The sequence below is a fragment of the Lissotriton helveticus genome, chromosome 1_2 (assembly GCF_964261635.1).
Source record: "Lissotriton helveticus chromosome 1_2, aLisHel1.1, whole genome shotgun sequence".
Lineage (NCBI taxonomy): Eukaryota > Metazoa > Chordata > Amphibia > Caudata > Salamandridae > Lissotriton > Lissotriton helveticus.
In genome coordinates this window covers 418199695-418221578 of record NC_136058.1, presented here as the reverse complement: position 1 = coordinate 418221578, position 21884 = coordinate 418199695, and the positions used below count along the sequence as shown (strand labels likewise).

General features: G+C 42.7%; 1 protein-coding gene across 1 annotated transcript in view; it reads left to right on the top strand.

The window, feature by feature from the left end:
• The window catches only part of LOC144807280 (uncharacterized), a 326964-nt gene extending 310570 nt beyond the window's left edge, over positions 1-16394 (top strand). Inside the window, exon 6 of the mRNA XM_078673111.1 lies at positions 12208-16394. Coding sequence (XP_078529237.1) covers positions 12208-13272 — 1065 coding nt within the window. The 3' untranslated portion in view covers positions 13273-16394. The remainder of the gene's footprint in view (positions 1-12207) is intronic.
• The last annotated feature ends 5490 nt before the right edge of the window (positions 16395-21884 follow it).

Sequence of the window (21884 nt, the reverse complement as noted above, 5' to 3'; positions counted from 1 at the left end):
TTTAAGTATTAACCCCTTCCATGCGTCGGACGGCCGGCGGCCGTCCAACGTCACGGTGGGCGTGTGCGGAGGATGGCCGGGGGCCGTCCGAACCACGCCCATGCCATAAATCACCCGAACCGTGGCGGAATTTTCGCCGCGGTCAAGGGGTTAATTATTGAAAAATAATTTAAAGCCATTGTTATTTGTAATATCAATACATGTAAGTGACGTAAATACAACACATATTACATTACAAATGCTATAGGTGTCACATTTACAAAAGTTATAACTATTGGCATTGTAAATGACAAAGCTATTAATTTCGATATTTTCAAAAACAAAACGTAAATAAAAAATGTGTCATTTACAATACCAATAGCTCAAACTTTCCTAATGCGAGACCTATTGCATTGCAAATGCTTGTTTACTTTACTATATAAAACATCTGTGCGTACTGTGCTGCTTTTTACTGCTCTCTGGGAAATGCTGCATGTTACTTTGCATTTCACTGCACACGGAGGTATTTACAGCTTAATCTTTAATTCTGTGCACACTGCATGACTTTTAATACTGTATGAGAAATCTATGTGAACCGTACTACTTTTTACTACACTGTGAGACATCTTTGCACACTGGACTACTTTTACTACACTATGAGGACTATGTTCACAATGGACAGCTTTGTACTGCACTACAGGGGGGCATTCATTGTGAAAATGTGTACACTGCACTGATGTTTACTGCACTAAGAGAGATGGATTATCACTGCACTGCTTTATACTGCACTGTGAGGAATCTTTGCCACCACACTTCTTTACCTGCACGCTTGGGAGAAATTTACATTCTCATTGTTGCTGAGATTGGACTCACGCACCCATCGACGCGCAGGCCGCGCCTGGGTGTGTCTGACCAGAAAGAGGCACTTCTGCCTTCTACTCTGACAAGGAGAGTGTGCGTTTCTCCTGCTCTGCCGCGGTCAGCAGCCCCCTCATTTCTTCCTCTTCTTCCCTCTCTCTGTCTCTGTCTCGCTCTTCCTTAGTTGCTGAATGAAAGCGTGACTTCAAGAAACGACGCTTACCCTCTCTTTCCTCTAGTTTCCTTCATTTGTTCACCTGTGAAAGGGACCCAAAAGAGAAACACTTTTGCCGGAAATGTCGTCTAGTTCTCAAATTTTTCTATTCCAAAGTGCAGCCTCGGGATGGAAAGAAAAAAGTAAAGCAAAACAGAGGGGTCGAAAAGTGGCCAGATTGTTTTTTTTCACACCTAAACACATTAGCGCCACTTCACGGAGTTTGCCAGTGAAACAATACTTTTGTTTTCTCGTCTTTCTGTTGGTGCGTGGAATGGAAAATGTTTAATGCAATCCTTAACGACTGTTTAGTTTATAAAATGTGTACCACAGCTCTGTCTTCGGAGATGTGGTCTTTTTAAATCATACTATTTATGTTTTGGAAGGATGTAAGGATATAAGCAATGGACATTGAAACGGGTCCCTTCCAGACCCTGTGTTTACTTTTCAGGCAAAAACACTCTTTGATTTCTAAATAGTGAGTGTAAAAGTGTTGAGGTAACCATGTTGTTTCTGTTTATATTACACATGCTTTACTTAATCTTGCATTCCCTATAAGTGTTTGCTTTTCCAGGAGGTTATTACTTTTCTTTTTTCAGGAAGCATATTGCTCTTGTCTAGTGCATAATTTGAAATGAGTCGCATCCAGGTGCTTATAGCGGGGCACAATTGGGTTGTGGGTAAAGGCAGTGCAAGTTTTTTCTCAGTGGGGCAGTATGGTGTTCAGTGGGGGTGAGAATTTGGCTCTATGGCCAGAGATGCCGAATTTGGAACTGGTGAACCAGGTTCAGCATTCACTACCAGACCACCAGACCATTCTCTTTAGGGAGCATATTCCCATGCTAGACCTTAGAAGGCCCGCTGGACCTTAGAATCCCTAGTGTCTTAGCACCAGTAGGTGGACCTTAGAAGTGGCTGGTATGGGTTAACCTTAAAGGTTACCACAATCCATACCGAAGTTCACCTCCAGTCTTGCAGGCAGGTCTATGAAGCAGCACACCCTATAGCGACAGTGACTTTGGCACTGAGGTCACAGGACCCTTGAGGCCAGTCCACCTCACCCATTGCTGCATCCATTGGCATTGTTTCAGCAGTGGTAGTGCAACTCGTCAAAAATCGACAATGCAGGATTTGCACCCACACCAAACTAAGTTTGCAAACTTCAGGGTCTCTGCTTCAGGCACAAGCACTTTTAACATCTGCTTTTGCATTAGGGTTTGTGTATCATTTAATCCACACTAACAAGAACTTCAATTGTTGGGTACATCAAACTCTCTCATTTCTACTTAGGCATATCTGTCTACTTGGGTAACATAGCTTAAAAACATTGACAAAGTCAATAGCTCTGGTTAATCACTTATAAGGTCCCAAAGGTTTATTTTCAAGGTTATTTAGCGCTAGCTCCACCGAGGGTATCAGAGCACTTTACATTTGCAAGGTTATAAACAAGAAAGCAACAATTGTTATGAGCGAAACAAATTCTACAGGTTGGTCTGACAGAGCAAAAAGAAAAATTTAGAGTACGTAGTGAGATGAGTGAGTAGAAGGTAAACAAAAACCAATTAAAAGAACAAGAATGTCATTATTGATAACAATTTTACAGTATACCAAGGAGGGCTCAGCAGACTTGGTAGGGTGTGAGAGAATATAGGAAGGCGAAAAGGGGAGGGATTGAGAAAAGAATGGGTTGGTAAGGGAGGAGAGAGGGGTGTGGAGGGTGTCATGAGAGGGGTGTGTGAGTGCGATAGGTAGGCGGAGTTGCCTGAGTAAGGAGGAGGGAAAGTAGTCAGAAAGGAGAGCAGGGAATTAATTTCCTCAATATTTAGTGAGAAAGTGTATTTTAAGGTCTCTTTTGAAGCTGGTGAGACCTATTGGCTAAGCCAGTACTTGTTAATACATGTAAGTTACCCCTAAGGTTGTCCCTGGATAGCCCCAAGAGCTGGGTGCAGTATTTAAAAAGTTGGGCATGTACTTTTATGTTTTACGTGTCCTGGCAGTGAAAAGCTCTTACATTTGTTTTTTACTACAGCGATAACATTGGAGTTACCGTGTTACATTTTAGAAGTGTAATTTCCTAATGGTAAGAGATATTTGGTTTAAGTTTGGTGTCTCTGGAATCCTGAATTAAAATCCTAACTCATGTTGATGTCGAATTTTAAATTACAATTCTGAAAATGCCACTTATAGAAAGTTACCTTACAAAATAATGGGGTTGCCCCTTGTCCATCAGAACCTGGTTATTTAATTATATTGGCTACAATGTGTTCAGTTGGGTGTTGCAATTGCTTTGCGTGAAAAGTTAGTTCTAGAATATGTCACCAATGTATGCAGATCAATATGTGGCCTGGAAAATTAAGGAAACAAAATGCACAACGCAGATAGAGTGTGACCCTATCTGGGATGTGGAAATATTTTACAAATCTAGTTGTCCAAGGGACAATAAGCTACAGAAATCTACTATCATTGCACATAAATCAATTTGCCTGGCCTACTTCATAAATCAATTATACGGGCTTCCAAAAAAATGTACCTCTTATGTGTAGTGCGGACTATGACAATATTGACTTTACACAGTGAAGCTTTCGCTTGAGGAAAAAAAGTTCTATAAAATGACATGGTGTCCACTGTACTGGAAAATCTGTATCATATATTTACACAGTATACATTTTCATAAGGTATTGCAAAGCAATAAAATGCAGTAACAAACATTTCAAACCCAAGCTGGTATTTACAAAACATCTGTGATCCAGCCGTAAGTCAGAAATGGACATGCATGTTTGAGTGTATCTCAAGTACAGCTCTGTTTTCTCCGGCAATGTGAAGGTTAGCTTTTCTAATAGATCAGACAAGAGCAGGGGTGCGAGTACTCCTTTCTTAGGAGACAGTTCTGAAGATTTCATTAAGACTTACTGCAAAGTATCATCTCACAAGGTGTGCAGGATTCTCATTTGAATAACTGACATTGCAATACATAATGGCCATAAGGAAAACTCATTGGTGTACCCCAGCCTGACCTCACTGTGGGGCAAGCAGCGGGGTAGATAGGTTTATGACTGAGGTATCGCAGTCTTACCAGCAGTCCCAAACTGAACTTACTGTGATACTTGGTGATGAGTTTATAGGATCGTCAACGAACAAGACCTCATTTTATTTTACAGACGCACAAAAAGGGCGATAAAACTACCCAAAGGAGAGTGCTAGGTGAGAGTCTTAGAGGGCTTGATTAGACCCCAGAGCCATTTTCTTGGCCTGTGCTAGCGAGGCACAACTGATACAAGAACAAGTTGTGTAGCAATGCTCAAGTATGAAATGGCTACACTCGTGATTAGCCGGTATCAGGGCTAAGGAAGGGAAATTCTTATCAATCTTGTCTTTTCCTAGCAGGCTTTTGATGTTCCTTGGTACAAACTGTAAGGAATTCTGTCTATGGAAATGTGTTTATATGTTTATGATACACCGCTGGATGAATCCTGCATTGTCAGTATGAACATGGTATCGGAAAATATGGCATTGCCATCAAAACGGTTGTGGTTGGAGCCGCGAGGTTTCACCGCTAATACTTACCACAGTGCTGTGACAGAATTAGACTTCGGCAGTAACTTTAACACAATGGGTCATATGCATGAACACATTTTCCCATAGACACAGAATGGGCAAAACCATTTAATGCATCTGGCCCAATGATTCCATCTTGAGTGGTCAGTATTTGTCATAATAGTCATCCTTCCGTGATGGCTATGTGCTTTGTAAGAAAATACAGATCACTGTCCTCAACCATCTATGTCAGACAGAAACCAAAGGTGCCTCTCGATCAGAACATCAAATGTTTTACTTAATACGGTTTAGAGTATGGTTTGGCCCAATTACTTCTCACTTACCAGTAAGGTGTTAAAAAATGGATCCTCAAGACTGGCTTTTCCTAACTCATGCACACTGTGGTTAAGGTAGGAGCCAATGAATGCATGCAGAAGGCGACTGGCAGGACATATCTCCAAGCAAAAAAAGCACAAATAGTCTAATTAATAAAATCACGCTGAAGCTGCTTAACATGCTCAAAAGAATCCCCGGCTGAAGAGCTATTTACCGGATGCTGGGGCATGTTACTGAGCTGGGTGCAGGGTAGGCGTATGAGAAACAAACATACACAGTGGCCTGTGTATCGGTTTTACATTGAGCTGTGCACACATGCTTTAGCCTTTTGTCCCAGATGGTCATCCACGAGACAGGTGATGAGGTTACTTGGCGGAAGTGTGCCACTTTACTTGGTGGAAGTGTGCCACTTTACTTGGCGGAAGTGTGCCACTTTACTTGGTGGAAGTGTGCCACTTTACGCAAGAGAGGAAGACAGCATGGGCAGCTGTAAGAAAGGGTGGTAGGTTGAGTCATAGGGAGATAATATGGGGAGAGGTGGAGATAGGGAATAGTGGGAATGTTAGGGCAAATACAAGAAGAGAAGTTACACAGGAAAGTAGCTTTGGGGGAGAGAAAGTAATCTACACTCACACACTTGCCCACCGTTTAGCATGAGGTGACATCAGTTTCCAACATCTAAAAAACTGAAAGCATCTTTCGTCTGAGTCAAGTGCATTTCAAACTGTGGTGGTGTCTGACCATGGACAGCAGCTAAAAACAAGTTTAACAACACTTCAGGAATCCATCAAAGCCTGTGGCTTAATCTAGGGAGGGTAAATGCAAGTGATTGTCTGATTCTTCCATTACAGCACATTATCCCACCATGCTTTGAGAGAGAGAGTGAGAGAGAGAGAAACACACACACACACACACACACACACACATGCACACACGTACACACACTCACACACACCCCTCCCCCCCACTTTTTAATCATTAAATGTATGGCTTACACAAGGAGCCCCTTGTTACTGATGGGTTCTGCAGGGAGCTAGTGTTACCTTTGGGATGGGGGTGGGAGTTACTGAGTGAGCCTTTGGTAGTCTAGAATTTGTGAATGGAGCCAGGGATTCTCGGCTAGAGATGGTTTAGGTGTCACAGTGGAAGCCGCTGATGGCTTCGCGGTTACATGTGGAGCTACTGTTAGGTCGGTGGTTCGAGAAGAGGGAGGGATGATTGAGAGTTGAGTTATAGATTTAGACATGACGAGGGAGCTAGACTGTGAACCAAAAGAATAGCAGCGGGCTTCGGAGGGGGGAGAAGAGATGTGAGTTTGGGTCCTGGAGGCTTGGTAGTGAGGTTACACTGTCAGCAAGGTAAGGATTTATTTGAGTGCAATAACAAGGAAAGGGTTGGACATGGCAAGAGATGGTTCAGGAGGTTGCTGTGGAGCTAGAAAAGATATGAATATTGTATGTGGCTAAAAGTGTTGGGTTCCTTAGGCACGGCATGGGCTCGTTTTGATGCCTTTTTGGTTTCAAACCAGAGTTTATGGTTACTGTAAAGCACTCTATATAAAAAGCATTCATGTTATCCTACATAGTGCCTCTACTCATAGCACTCTAATATGTGTTGTTTCTATATTTAGTTGCCCCTTACAAGACCTTCTGCTTGTATTTCCGTGCTTTGCAGACAGTATGTTTTGAGCAGATGAATAACTTCACTGCTGCCTGCATCGAGGTTAAATCTTGCGATTTGAGGTCCTCTCTAAATGTTACAACCTTTGTGAGGTGTCGTTGATTGAGCACATTAGAGGCAGCAGACTAAGAAGCCCAATCAAAGTCCAAGGAAAGACTGTGAGACACAGGGAGGTGTTTAAAGTCTGAAAACAAAGCTTGTCTAAGCTTTACTGATGTGCGGGACTCCAGGGCCCTGTTAATCTATCAACATCAGGCCAGAAGAGTAACAGGGCACCTTCAGACTCACCACACTCCCTCCTCAAGTTCTATGTGACCACTGTTAAGAAGCCAATTGTATGCCCTGCATTAAAAAGGGTCTCAATCCTTTTTACATTTCTTCATTAATGGTATATCTGAGGTAAACTTTCCTGATGTTGACCTAGTGTTGGCATACAATACATCATGCTAGTGAAGTTATACTCTGTTGGCTAGGTTAGCAGCTGTTAAATTTAAGCACCAAACTTCTAACATTGCTCAACTTAGCTACAGTGTGTGATCTTTGGCAAATGTTCAGAAAACTGTTTGCACTTGGATAAAGGCTTCCCCCTTTCCCAGGCAACTGTACATTGACATATTAAGTGTTTTATTGATTAGGAGCACACCACCACTTTGTTTAAAACAGTATTAAAATCAAGATTACAGAGACCGAAAGGTACTCAGATTAGGTCCCAGTGAGTGCCAGTGGGGCCGCTATCGTGTAAGGAGGAAGAATTACCATGTAGTAGATATCGGCAACAGAGGTTTCTTGCGCTCTCAAACGGTGAGCGTTTCATGTCCCACTATGTCTCAGACGCATTTCCTTGGGCATTATAAACCAAGTATTCATGATAATACATTTTATCCCACAGGGATCTCTGCTTTTTAGAATAATTTCCCTAGTTGGAAGATATCAGTCTCAATACTGGTTGATGCCTTGCTATGGGCTCCAGCCTATCCTGGAGGAACCCTGTTCCCACATAATCTGGTTACAGCTAGGTGAGTCAATTTGGAGTCCTCCATATGTTTTTGAATTAATTTTATTGGATAACACACACCATTCTTGAATGAGGCTTTCTTTCCCCCGTACAGGCTTTAGTTAATTTACTAGTCCTGAGGAAAACCTGCCGTGATTTGTATACACTAACACACCAGGGTCGAAACATCGACGACATCTTATTGGTCCATGATCGTGGTCAACCATCGCTAATGAAATGAATGATGAGATAGGGTGTATGTTGAGCCAGTTGACACAATAAGGATAGACATTTCTTTATTTGTTTCATGTGCATTTTTTTGTGTTGTATCAAGCATTTTTGCATGTTGTGTCATCAGTCACATTGTTCGATATTTGTGTGTCCGTGACAGCCATATATAAAGAAAATTGTGTATGTTATTTGAGTATATGATTTGGAATATACAAAATATTTATTAGTTATTCATGTGTTGTCTAGATTATTATTGATTGTACCATGGGTGTGTTAAATATTGGTTTAATATAGGGCCACATTCGATCTATGTTGTGTATATTGTTTAAATAATTTTTGAGACCATATATTGATCTGCATACATTGGTGATATATTCTAGACACCATCTTTTCACACTAAGGAATTGCGACATACAACAGAACAGCTTTATCCCTTTATAGAAAGTTTGCATTTTCCTGCCCTAGCCATTTGGTGCCTGCAACCTGTCTCTGGTCACATGACTGGGTGAAGTTGGCAGTGGGGCTTTCTGTATTCCTCCTACACAGTCACAAATAATGGGAGCGAACGTTTGACTGGATGGGCCATCGCTAGCAGGATGGGAGGAAGCAGCTGGGCCCAGCCTCACTTACACCTGAATAGGTTGTATCCTGTGTGCACACAAAGGTCTGCATACTCCCTAAAGTTTAGTGTGGAGCCACAGTAGGAAAAACAGGGCATCTGTGTACTTCAAGGGCAAGCGTCATGAAGCTTCTTCCCACTTCAAAGGTGTGTGTATAAAAGAACCATCTCTGATACCACTCCTTCAGTATGCTTCTGAACCTGTGGATACTGTGCCAGGAAGAAGGGCTGCTGTGCTGCTGAAGGTCTGCCTCTCTGCTGGACTCCTGCATATCTGTGCATACCTGTTGCCTACTGCCCTCTTGCCTGAGTAGGAAGGACTGGACCTGCATTGCTTGAACCCAGAACCCAGAGTGACTCCAACGGCTGGTTGGCTGTCCTCCTGAACTGAAGCCTCGGGGACATAACATGCTTTCAACAACCCAACCTTGCATCTGCACTTGGACTCTACCGTCTGCGATTCTTTCCTGCCAAGTTCTGTCAACCAAGTCCAGGACACTTCAAAGTGGGCCTAAGGTACTCTGCTAGCCTCTGTGGATCCAGAAGAACCAACACATTTCTGCTGTGCGGCTCAAACCCAAGCGGAGCCAACCCATCACTGCACTACATGGATCGGAACCGCTGCAAAAAAACTGCATCGAAGCCTGAGACTGCATCAGAACGGCCGCTGTGTGACACATCCCCTACACAGGCCCTCACATCCCCCACCGACGGCAGCCTCAGCGATGGACTCCGCATTGCAGCCCCACAGCTCCTCTGAACTGATACAGCTCACCAACTGCGCAGCACATCTCCGACTTGGACTTCGCATTGCAAGCCGTCATTGATGATGACGCAACAGAACCTCACAGTGCAGGCACGCCACATCTCCGTTCCGATGCACCGCCTCAGCTGCACGACTCATGTTCTACGCGGATCCACAGAAGGCTCCGCAAAGTGGATTTAAGGTACTCTGTTCAGCAAGCATAACTGGTCCCTGTAGCCGACACATACTCTGTAGCGGTCAGCCTGAACATGTTACTGTGTCCCGATCTGCCGTGACCAGATAGCTTCAGCAAGTACTTTACTCTTTTGGCGCCATTTACTCTAAACACTTTAATGTTCAATATCTCCAGTTCTACTAATTCGATTTTTGTCATGCTTTATTACATTTAGCTTTATTTGTATAAGCTGGTGTAGGATCTTTTTGTGTGGTGTTTTCACTGTTTTTCTAACAACCCCCCACTGTCTGATTATGGCATGAAGCTGTTGTTTTCCTTTGCAACTCGGCAGTTATTTTCCAATTACCTGGCCGCATCCCTAGTCGCTGGTCTGTTCTGTATGTGACCTTTGTATCCTCACAGTAGGCCATCAAAGAGGTATCTAAATATATCTCTGTTCCAACTTTTTAATGAGGCTTTGCTGGATCAGTGCCCCACCATGATCCATTCCCCACTATGCTGCCTCTACAGAAATGGACACTGCCAGTACACATTTAAGCAATTTATGCTTTTGAGTCAGTAGATGGCTACTAATGTTTAGACGGCCCTGCCAGTTGTACTCCAGTTCTGTTAAAGACATTAAACGGGGCTGGCTCAGTCAGGAGTACTCTCTTCAACCCACCATCGTAGTTACCGTCCATGCATACCCTCATAATTGCATAATCAATACATCCTTTGGAATTAAGCCCCTTCTTACGGAGAACATGGGCCTTTCTTATCAAAATCAATCAAATATTTCTGAATAAGACAGATATAGAACTGGAATGAATTATTGGAGTTTAGAGTATAAAGATCATTAATTTTAAAGAAAACAATAAGTCTGACCTTTCAGGCTGGTGTTGCTCAATGCGTTCAGCGTCTGAGAGCTGCTGCCTTCGACCACACATCGTGTTGCTTATCATCTGCTGTATCTCTTGTAGTTTGTTCAGTTTTCACAGGCAACAGGGAAACTAGTGCTACGTGCCACAAATTAACTTACCCAGAAACATTGTAAGACTGCCATAAAGTTAGATGCAAAGCTAAAGTGCATACTTCTTTGGCCCTGTATGCTGGTTAGTGCACCATGTCCCTCATGTAACTAACCCATCAACATCACCCTCCAATGTGGCACCATCAGTTTATCTGCTCTTCTGACAACACCATTTACCTTGGACAACTGTATTTATTCATGCTGCTCAATTTATCTGCCATTCTTAGCTAAGCACAAAGGATACATTTGTTTTGTTTTTCTCAACTAATCAGCACATTGGACGTCCACAACCATTGGGCCTCAGCAATTGCTAAACCTCAAATAGATTACCCGCTTGCCAAAATCATTTAATCAATACCATTTTCACCTTCGGTAATCCGCATTATAAGTTTCCAGACCAGGTACATTACACCATAAAATAAAAAGTATCAATGAACCAATGCCATACAGCATATTGTAGGAGCAGGTAATGAAGCCAGCCAGATCCATGTACACAAATATTCGATGAATGCCACAACACTGTGAGCTACAGCCTACTGCCTTAGGTCTTCTGTCCATCTCTTACTCCAAGTGCTGTTCTCGTTTAAAACAAATCTTGACTATATGCAGCTACAGAAAGCTGTAACTACGCAAGTGTTCTTTCTTTACTAATTTACTCTACGAACACTGGTAAATCAACACATTTTCTGAAATAAATAAGTTGTGACATGTTCAACTGAACGTTTATTGAAATATCTGTTTATAGTGAAATAACCTTGATAAGTTTCAAAGATGGTACAGCAGAGATGTTTTTATGGCCAGTTAAATATTGTGCATGCAAATTCCATTATCTTTCCATGTAGTAATTTTAATTTTTTTACATTCAACAGACAAAAACCCTTGAATGCACAAAATGTTTATGAATAAAGAAGAGAATGATGTTAATCTGCAAAAACAGCCAGAGTAAATAAGCTCCAATATTAAAGAAATCCTTCACGTCCGAGACAGAGGACCCCGAGCATAAACTAACAGATCCTGGAAGAAGCAGTCAAGGGCAGTTCAGTGGATGTAAGAGTCTGAGCTGTGCACCTCCACGCAACAAGACGAAGAAAAGAACTCTAGAGAATTAAGGCAAACTACCTCCTGTAGACAAGTCCAATAACAGCATTTTATCATGAGATCTGTAGGATGTGGTTACAGCAATGCTTTGCTGTCCACAATTATAACAACCCACCTTTCAGTGCTGTAGGTGTACTGCAAACACATTCTAACTAAACAACCAGAGAAAAGCACAATGGAGTGGAGCCAGACAACTGAAGGGTGAAGGAAAGACAAGTTCTACTGTCTACAATACAAACTTTTTCCCAATTTGTTGTGACCAGTAGGATGATTAATCTTTATCCACAAGCACGCAACACCATTATTGAATCTAAAGACACAATCAGCCACTAAGAAGGGCATTTAGTGATAATTGTACTTTGTTAAATCCGAAAGAACATTTCTGAAATATCACACACTTGCAAGGAATGTGAGACTAACGCAAGTGCTTTATCAACCATGTTGGCCCATCCGGAAAAGCAGTCATAGGATGAAGAAAAATATATACCTGATCCAAAGAAAGAAAAATATTACACATCCAGCGAAAGCTTTAGTTTGTCATCACTACTAAAGTGCCGTCAGCAAACGCACACCGAGGAAAAATCATTCAACTGCAGTGAATGTGTGAAGAGCTTCATTCAATTATCAGGCCTACAAAGACATTTACAAAAACACGCAAGGGGAAAATCTTACCATTGCAATGCATGCGGAAGGAGTTTTAGTGACTCCTCAAAGCTAAGGATTCATCAGAGAATGCACACAGGGGAAAAACCATTCAAGTGCAATGAATGTGAGAAGAGTTTTAGTAGGTTATCAACCCTAAAACAGCATCAGAGAACACACACCGGGGAAAAGCCATATCACTGCAATGAATGTGGAAGTAGTTTTAGTCAATCGTCAACATTAAGGAAACATCAGCGAATACACACAGGAGAAAAACCTTTCATATGCATTGAATGTTTGAAGAGCTTTAGTCAGTTATCACACCTACAAAGCCATCAACGAAAACACACAGGGGAAAAACCATATCATTGCAGTGAATGTGGAAGTAGTTTTACTGAATCGGCAAAACTCAGGATTCATCAGCGGACACACACAGAGGAAAAACCATTTAAATGCACTGATTGTGGTTGTAGTTTTAGAGAATCCACAACATTAATAAATCATATGCGAACACACACAGAGGAAAAACCATACCATTGCAATGAATGTGGAAGCCGTTTTAGGAACTCCTCATATCTCAGGATTCATCAGAGAACGCACACAGGGGAAAAGCCATACAAGTGCAGTGAATGTGTGAAGTGCTTTCGTCGGTTATCATACCTACAAAGCCATCAGCGAACACACACAGGGGAGAAGCCATTCAAGTGCAATGAATGTGAGAAAAGTTTTAGTCAATTGACAAACCTAAAACAGCATCAGAGAACTCACACTGGGGAAAAACCATATCAGTGCAGTGAATGTGGAAGTAGTTTCAGTAACTTATCAACATTAAGATATCATCAGCGAACACACACCGGGGAAAAGCCATTCAAATGCAGTGAATGTGAGAAGAGCTTTAGTCAATCGGCACACCTAAAACAGCATGAGAGAACTCACACTGGGGAAAGACCATATCAGTGCAGTGAATGTGGACGTAGTTTTAGTAAATCTTCTACATTGATGACTCATCAGCAAACACATACAGAGGAAAAGCCAAGTGCAGTCAATGTGAGAGGACCTTTTGTCAACTATCAAACCTACAAAGACATCAGTGAATACACACAGAGGAAAACCCACTCAAGTTCAGCTAATGCTTGAAGAGCTTTTGCTGATTTTCACATCTACAAAGCACCAGTGTTTGCACACAGGAAAAACTATTCAAGTGCAGTGAATGTGTGAAGAGCTTTAGTTAGTCATCTCTACTACATAGGCCTTCAGCAAACACACCCAAGGGAAAAACATTCAAGTACATTGAACAAGTGAAGACCTTTTTCTGATTATCACCCCTTTAATCCTTTGAATACCATAAGCAAAAACTCACCTTAATGAAACGAGCATGGAAGTAATCCTAGAGGTGCAGCAAAAACGCAAACATTTAAGGCCATCAACATCCTGTCTGTGAACATACTCAGGAATAAAAAATTGCAGTCCTTTTGAGATAAAGGAATTACTCAAAATAATAAAATTATATGGAATCTTCGAATACCAGATTATAAAAAGTTGGTGGTAAAAGACTGGATTGGTAAGAAAGAAGAAAAAACAGATATTTGTAAAATTATAAAAGTGTCTGTTCTCAGCGATTGTTCATTTCTTTAAACCTAGGAAAAAAATACAAAATACCAGCAAAACATACTGGGAGACGAGCACAATGTGAACTAAAATAAAATACCCATTGTTTGTTTTATTTATTTAGGTATAGTTAGAAATAAAAACATCCAAGTACATCTGATCATCCAATAATGTGAACAATGCTTGGACTAAAAAGGGTCATTAAAAACTAGTTTAAGGGATTAGTTAATAACCCTATAAGCCCAGCACACTAAAACTAATTTAACAAGCACATACTGGTGGAAATTCATAGCTGGTTCGGGTGTTAGGTCATTTTGCGGAACATTGCTGGTTCTGTGGCCGCATCTAGAGAACAGTGTCCAAAAGCAGGAGAAGTGAAAGTGTGAAAATATGAGCTGCAACTCTCAGGCTTGATGCGTTCAGTTATGGTATGTTATGCCAACTGTATTTGCAAGACACGCTGATCACCAATTGAACAAAAACAGGCTCTGATGGGGAGGGGGAGTTCCTTCTGGTCTTGGGGGCGATTGGGAGAAGACATATCTGGGAGTGAGGTGATGCAGGGATGTGGTTGCGGAGTCGTCCAGCTCATCTGTGTTGCCTATTATGGGTATGGAAGTGAATGTGGTCGTTGAGCTACGCAAGGACTAAGATGTGGAGTGCCTTTGTAGGTGAATGTGGGGGGATTGAAAGTGGTGCACTTCTAGATGGGGAGTCAGTGAGGGTGATGTGTGTCCATGGATAGAGATTGCCTATGAGTCTGCTGCTGTGGTTTGACCCGCTTGATATTTGTTGGTGAACTTGGTGGTTGTACCTGCATAGGGGGTGTTGCCGTAGTCTAGTCTACTGGTGAAGAATGCTTATCTGACACTCCTGCTGCTGTCTAGTGAGATCCGTTTGAATATTTTTCTGAGCATCTTGACAGTGTGGAAGCATGTAGCTGCTACTGTGCTGTCCTGGCTGGTCATGGAGATTTGGCTATCGATTGGGATACCCATTTCCTGGCGTTGTGGTTGGAATGGATGTAGGGCCTCTGGTGCTGGGTTACCTGGCCAGGGTCCAGAGAGAGGTGTACTTGCCGGACAGTACCACTTCAGATTTGTCAGCATGTAGCTTGAGGCCGCTTTTTTTCATCTATTATGCTATGTTGGAAATGCACATAAGGAAGGGCGATTGTGTGATCGATGTTTCTTCTGAGAGGGAGAGTATGAGTTGCATATCATCTGCTCTTGAGATAATGCTGAAGTCGTAGGACCATACGATGGAGGCCAGTGGAGCAATGTAGACATTGAAGAGGATGGGACTCAAAGAAGAACCCTGTGGCAGTGCCCAATATATGTCTTCCCACCCATGATGCGGGAGAAGTGATGCTCATTTCCATCATCACATGCATCTTCTAATGCACGAGCCATAGGTGTACAACATCGAGCGGGATCCTTGGGAGATTTGCTGGCTTACCACTATGTAAATTATTCACAATTAGAATTTTAAAAGTATCTTTTTTACAGAGAATCACTCATCCAAATCCGAACTGGTGAAAGAACAGAACTGGTGCATGATAGCAAAATTATTGATAGGAGAAAGGGCTGTTGAAAAGTTTAGTTCTCATTTGGTTTCTAAAAGCTTGACAGCTAGGGAGAGATTGCATCTTGAGCAGTAAAGAATTCCAGCTCTGAAGAGCTAGAATCCAGAACTATCGACTCCCTACTAGACATTTCTGGATTCTTGGCACTGGAAAAGAAATCGGGATTCAGAAGAGAATGAGCACAAACGATACTGAGTCTTGACACAAATGATATTCAGGCTTGTGTTTACATGCAAAGAGGAACCCTCAATTTATGAGCTCTGCCAGTGTTTGAATGGACTTACAAAGTATGTGCTGCCTCGTGTGCAAACAATAAACTTTATTATGCAGCTGGGGCTTCCTCAGACCACAAATAAGATAGACCGCAGCATTCTAAATAATCTGAAGTGCTCTTTTGTGTTGCTGGAGCCATCAAATATGCAGTGTTCTCGTAGCCTAGGCTTGCATAGAGGAAGGAGTTCACCAATATTATATGCAAATCAAATTAAAGGAAAGGGCAAATCTTCGGGAGCCGAAGATGGTAGAAACTAATGCCTTGCACTGAGTTCATTTTAGCGAAGTGCTGAGTTCAGGAAGTTCTTCCTGGCATCGACCACCATCACAACCACCCAGTCAGTGAGGAATAAGACACATGACTGGTCTTCAGTACACCCATCCTTAAAAATAACACACTACAGGGGTCTGTACCAGGATCAAACTCACTTTCCTTTACGTTAACAGGAACCATTTTTAAACTCAACTCTACATATTTAGGAATAAGTGGCTGGTACGGCCATTAGTGGCATAAAGAATTTGAATCCAGACACTTTTAAATCTCTACTAATAAAGCACAACCAAACATCCGACCACGGCCCATGCATGGACATCCAAGAGCCTTTAAAAACACACTACGGAGGCGTGTACCAGGATCAAACCCACCTTACATTCAAATTAACATGAGCTAAAATATGATCCAGTAAAAAGCAATCACAATGCTATGCAATGTACACAATGATGATTAGATTTTACATATTAATAAGAAATCTATGTTTTTTTTAAATGTAATAAAGCAAAATAATGTCTTTTAGTTCATGGTATTTCACTGCTGATTGTGTAGAAAGAGGTGTTAAATGAGATGTGTTCCCTAAACTATAAAAATAATGTGCGATGTCAACAAGGAGCCTAGTTTATTTGGCAATAGAGGGGTCCTATCTTGACAGCATGACAGCTTTCAGCAGGAGTCTGACACAAGTGATAACAAAGTGCACCATTCTCACCGGTGTGCCTGCTTTCTGAGTGAGAATAGGTTCTTTGCCTAATATGGTACTACCTTCTCTCCGTATGTGTTCATGAAGCGAGACGTGCTGCTAGTAATGCTGTCCACCTTCTACCTGCGATCCTATCTGTTTACTGCCGACTGCTTTGTCCTAGTGTCCACCTGCGATCCTAACTGTTTGCCACCATTGTTTGCTGAAAGAAGGGTATGGGGACTGTAGTGATGCCTTCTTGTAACTAAAGATCTTTCACAAACATCTCAGGTGTTGAAACGCACTGTTGAGAATATCAGCTCTCCCTCTACCTCAAAGTGAATATTAGTTTACACTGGCAAACATTTTCCAATTCTTTGTCTCAGGTTTGCTCGCTGCCCCTGTTGCTCTTTTCTTGTAACATATAGGGGTGGGTGACGAATTCCACCTCGTCGGCAGTGTTCACTGAGCTTTGCCCATGGATCATAGAGTTCTGAAAAACTACACAAAGCCGCACAGGGCTGAGTTTTCCCTACTGCGCGGCATGTTGCGTCATCTATAAGAGTTTACACGGACTAGGTCCTTCTTATCTGGCAGAAAAATTTGTGCCATATAATCCCGCCCCTACCCTCAGATCTAGCAACCAGCTCCTCCTCCGAGTGCCTATGGTAAAAAAGACAAGACAGGGTGGCAAATCTCAGTCAGTGGTGGGTCCTGTTCTATGGAATAAGCTTCCTCATATGCTCCGGCAATGTTCGAACCACCTGACTTTCAGGAAAAAGCTGAAAACTTTCCTGTTCCAGAATTAGCACAACTTTAAATGATTGCTCTCTTCCATCTGCTACTGGTGTTTGTGCGCAGAGATACTCCTTCGGGAGTCGATTCAAGCACGGTATAAACCCACAAATAAATAAATAAATAATTGAAAGTATAATAAATTACCTGATTATAGTAACTCGCCTTGTTAGCTGCTTATACTAATTTACCGTATTAACTGCTTATAGAAACTCACCTTATTAGCTGCTGTCTTTGACAATTACAAGGTTACTTGCAGAAATAAAATAAAATGCAAAATTATGCTCTGTGACTTCTGTAGAGAAGTGCTTTAATTTTGAAAGTGTATTCTAAATTTATAATGCCTATCGCTTTAAAATGTGTGCTCTAAAGTGACATTATGATGTTTCAAATATTCCAAACACTGCCCCCCTCGTCCATCTTCTATTTTGGAATAACAACTTACGGTGTACTAGTGCTCATTGTATCCAGTTTACGTCCTTCCTTTCTTTAAGCCTACACATTTCAACGCAGCAGAGCACATTTCACCTTCTGACAAAGGCAGTGTGTTGTCTCATTTAGTGACCATGCACATTTAATGGCACCTAAGGGGAAGCTTATAACCATTGCTCGCACTAATTGCTCAGTTGAATTCCCTAGGTGAAAATGAACAATGGTTGGCTCTTGTAACATGTGGATGAATCGCAGTGTACTAAGATGTATTACATCGTGAGTATTAGAATATAAAACCTATCTATGGGACACAGTGTAGCATAAAAGCCAGTGTACATCTCATCGAAGCTAGGAGCGAATTCGCTTAACACCATCACATGTTGTTATTAAAATGTTACAGATTACAATGACGAGTTGCAATTCAGTCAAACTGACCCTCTCATTTAAATGCTGTACCTCTGTCACTATTGTAAATATCTTAAGCTGCCTAGCGTCTTACAGAATGGTGATCACACATAGATCGACCATTGTGTACAGCAGGCTTTATCGATGGGAGGCCCGTAGGGAAGTATCCATTCATTTGACTATTATGAAAAGAATAAAGATAAGTAGAACTCCTTTAGCGAAATATCAAATGTTATGATATGGTAATGTAATCTTTATTGTGTTAAATGCTTGGCTGAGAATCCCGATTTCTCTCTGATGGGTCGATCGGCAAAATGTACTATTCTTTTGCGTTTCAGATAGCAATGCTTTAGATCTTTCTCGCTAGACAATGTTCTCCTGGAGTTCTTTTCTCACTTTCTAGCTGCAAAAAACATTTTTAACACCAGTGGATTGGCCTGCCTTTCCCTAGCATCCAAATCTCTGTGTAGCTCGATGTCTTAAAGAGTAGAAAGCTTGAGCATCGGGTCTCTGAACACTTGAATCGCAAATCCTTATTTACTTTAGGAAAAGTCATTGTCCTGTATCCTCTGCTACTCTTTCCAGATGCGTTATGTGGTCCTTGCAACAATCTGGAATTTCAGGGGTCATTCTTTTGGGGAGGGCCATGGATTTCTAAGATTTTGCAATAAGAGAACATTCTCAAAGCAGCTAATTGGTTGTTGGCCTCCATTTTAAAAACTCTCTATTGCAAACCAATTGTGCATGATTCTGCAATGAAGCAGCATTAAAATAGCATGATTGGGTTCTCCAGTCTTCCGATAAGATCCAGAGTTCCCCAGTTTTAATGATGGGAAGTTGTTATTTCATGAAAGAAACTTAGACGACAAGCTTTAATTTTGTCGATAGTGGTTTGTGTCTCCGTTATTTATATATTGTCCTTCCCAATTTAGTTCTCTTATGCAGTGATGCTTAACTTGTGGTCCGAGGAGCCCTTGGAGCCTGCTGTGCCTGCTCAGTGGGTCAGTGACTGTTTTTACAAAATTAAAGAATATAAGAATGAATACATTCAAATTAATAAAGTATGTTCAAATAAAGAAGGAAAACTGACAATTTGAAAACTTTTTCAATATTTGATTGTGAATTAAAGAGAAGATTGGAATAGTTGGGAATTTGGTGATTGCTTGTTCCAATATTTTTGAGTATTGTTTTGAGGTCCAAATCATAGAAATGTCTTAGGCCAGGGAAATCCCTGGCTTTCAATAATAACTCAGTGGGTACCCTGGATTCAAGTAATGATTCAGTGGGGGGCCTCAAAAGTTCATGAACCACTGCTCTGATGTGTCGCATCTTTAACATTTTCCTCAGAAAAAGTGCTATTTAGGAAAAGGGAAGCAATTGGGAGACCCTGAGTCAGTGGCCCTGCATGTACTTCAACCAACCCAGCCGGTATAACCCTATCATCTTGCTTCAAACAGTATTTATTACATCTACTTTCTGATAGATACATCTGCCGTGTGGATTCCTCACCTTGTGAATATCCCCCTTGCGCCAGCAACATTCGGAAATTCTTTTCGTAGCCTCGCGCCGACGTGGACTTGGACGTCATAGAGACACGGCCTCGCACGCGACTCCGCTGACGTCACCGATGCCTACAATAGGCCCACGCCGGCGTGATGACATCAGTTCCCTTCGTCGACGCTAACGGTTATCGGGAATCTCTGTAGCCAACTGATACTTTGTTGTCTTTTTGTTGCCATTTTTCTGCTTCTCTGTATCCTGTTTCTTCGAAGATGTCTTCAAAGAGGACCGGCTTCAAGCCCTGCAGGGAATGCGGTAAAATGATGTCTATTACCGACCCGCACGTTGACTGCATCTGGTGCTTAAGTTCTGACCATGATGTGGAAGATTGCTCCTCATGTCGGAAGATGAACCCGAAGGCCTTGAGGGAAAGGGAGGCCAAGCTCCTTGTCGCAAAGTTGAAGGCGAAAAAGGAGAAATCGTCGAGGTCTCGTTCTCGAAGGGCGAGGTCGAGATCGAAGTCGAGGTCTGGATCTCGAGAGGGGTCGTCTTCGAGGTCGGCGTCTGATCATGCTTCGAAGTCGAAGAAGAAGCACAAGAAGAGGAGACATGAGTCCCGACGTCGTTCCGGTAAGGAGTCGGGCTTGAGGTCAAGGTCTCCGAAGACGGTACGTTCTAAGGTGGTTACTCTGGACGTGTCTGAACATGAAGGTGAGGCCTCACCTTCGGAGTCGCGTGTGCAGTCTCCGACTCCGGCTCCGAATCCGTCTCCGGCGCCGTCCCCGGCCCGAGAAGAGGAAGAGGTCCAGGAGGATGTGGATTCCGCGCCTATCGAAGAGCCGAATCCGAGCACTCCTCAAGGCCAGCCTGAGGGTTTTCAGCCACCCTTTCCAACCCCAAGCCAGGACCCATCTGCGTTTCTTAACGCTATGTATGGCGTCTTTTCAAGGGCGTGGTACCCCTCTGATGCACCTTCGGGTCCCATGGGTCCTCTGGCTTTCAGTTTAGGAGTTCCTCACTCCTATCCTCTGGCTCCGTTTATGCCTTACATGCCTGCTCCGACGCCGCCTTGGCAGTTTCCGGCTCCACCGAGGCCGTCGACGCCGATTCCGACGTCGCCTGCTCCAAGTCGTCCTCGGGGGCATCCCACTGGGCCTTCGGATTCGGCACCGGCGTCGATACCGAATCCGTCGGAGCCGCTGGTGGATCCGGCTGCGAGGCGTGTGAAGGAGAGGTCCAGAAGGGAGGCTCAGCACCTGTTGGAGGAACGAAGGTACTTGGATTCACATTCTGATGTGGAAGAAGGTGAATTAGAGGATGACAGCTTTGAGGGGTTGGCTGATGCAGGTAGCCTGGATTTTTCTCCGGAGTGGGAGTTGCCCTCAGGCTCTGGTACGCCTTCTAAGGATGTCCAACCATACCATTTAGTTATGAGGAAGGCTGCTGATCTTCTTCAATTAACTTTGCCAACTGCAGAATTTAAAACTAATATCCTCACTGAGGTTTTGCATTCTCCAAGTTCTGTGGTGGAGCCTTTGCTTCCATTTAATGATGCCTTGACAGAGCCCATTTTGGAGGTTTGGAAGAAACCCTTGTCTGCTCCTGCGGTTTCTAAGAGTGTGGCCAGGAGGTACAGGGTTGCTCCTTAGGACCCTGCTTTTTTGACTTCTCATCCTTCACCAGAGAGTCTGGTCATTCAAGCTGCATGTTCTAAAAAGAATGTTAGTGCCTTTCCCCAGGTTCCATGTGAAAAGGAGGCAAAGAAGCAAGATCAGGTTGCTAAAAAGACCTTCTCCTCTGCAAGTATGGCTTTAAAGTCAACAAATGCCACTTGTCTGATGGGGAGATATGTACATGCCCTTATGGACTCTTTGCGTGTTCTTGCTCCTACGGTTCCTGATGCCATCAGGAAGGACTTTGAGGAGGTGATTTCTGACACTCAGGCAGCATCTCGCCAGGTTATTCAAAGTGGTCTGGACACTGCGGACTCTGTGGCGCGCATCATGGGTACTGCTGTCGCCACTAGAAGGTCTGCCTGGTTAAAATCCTCGGACTTTTCAGCGGATGTTCAGGCAACTTTATTGGACCTTCCCTTTGATGGGTCTGGCCTCTTTGGGAAGAAGGCGGATACAGCCCTTGAGAGATTTAAGGACAGTAGGGCAACTGCTAAGTCTTTAGGTCTTCAGATAAGAGGCTCT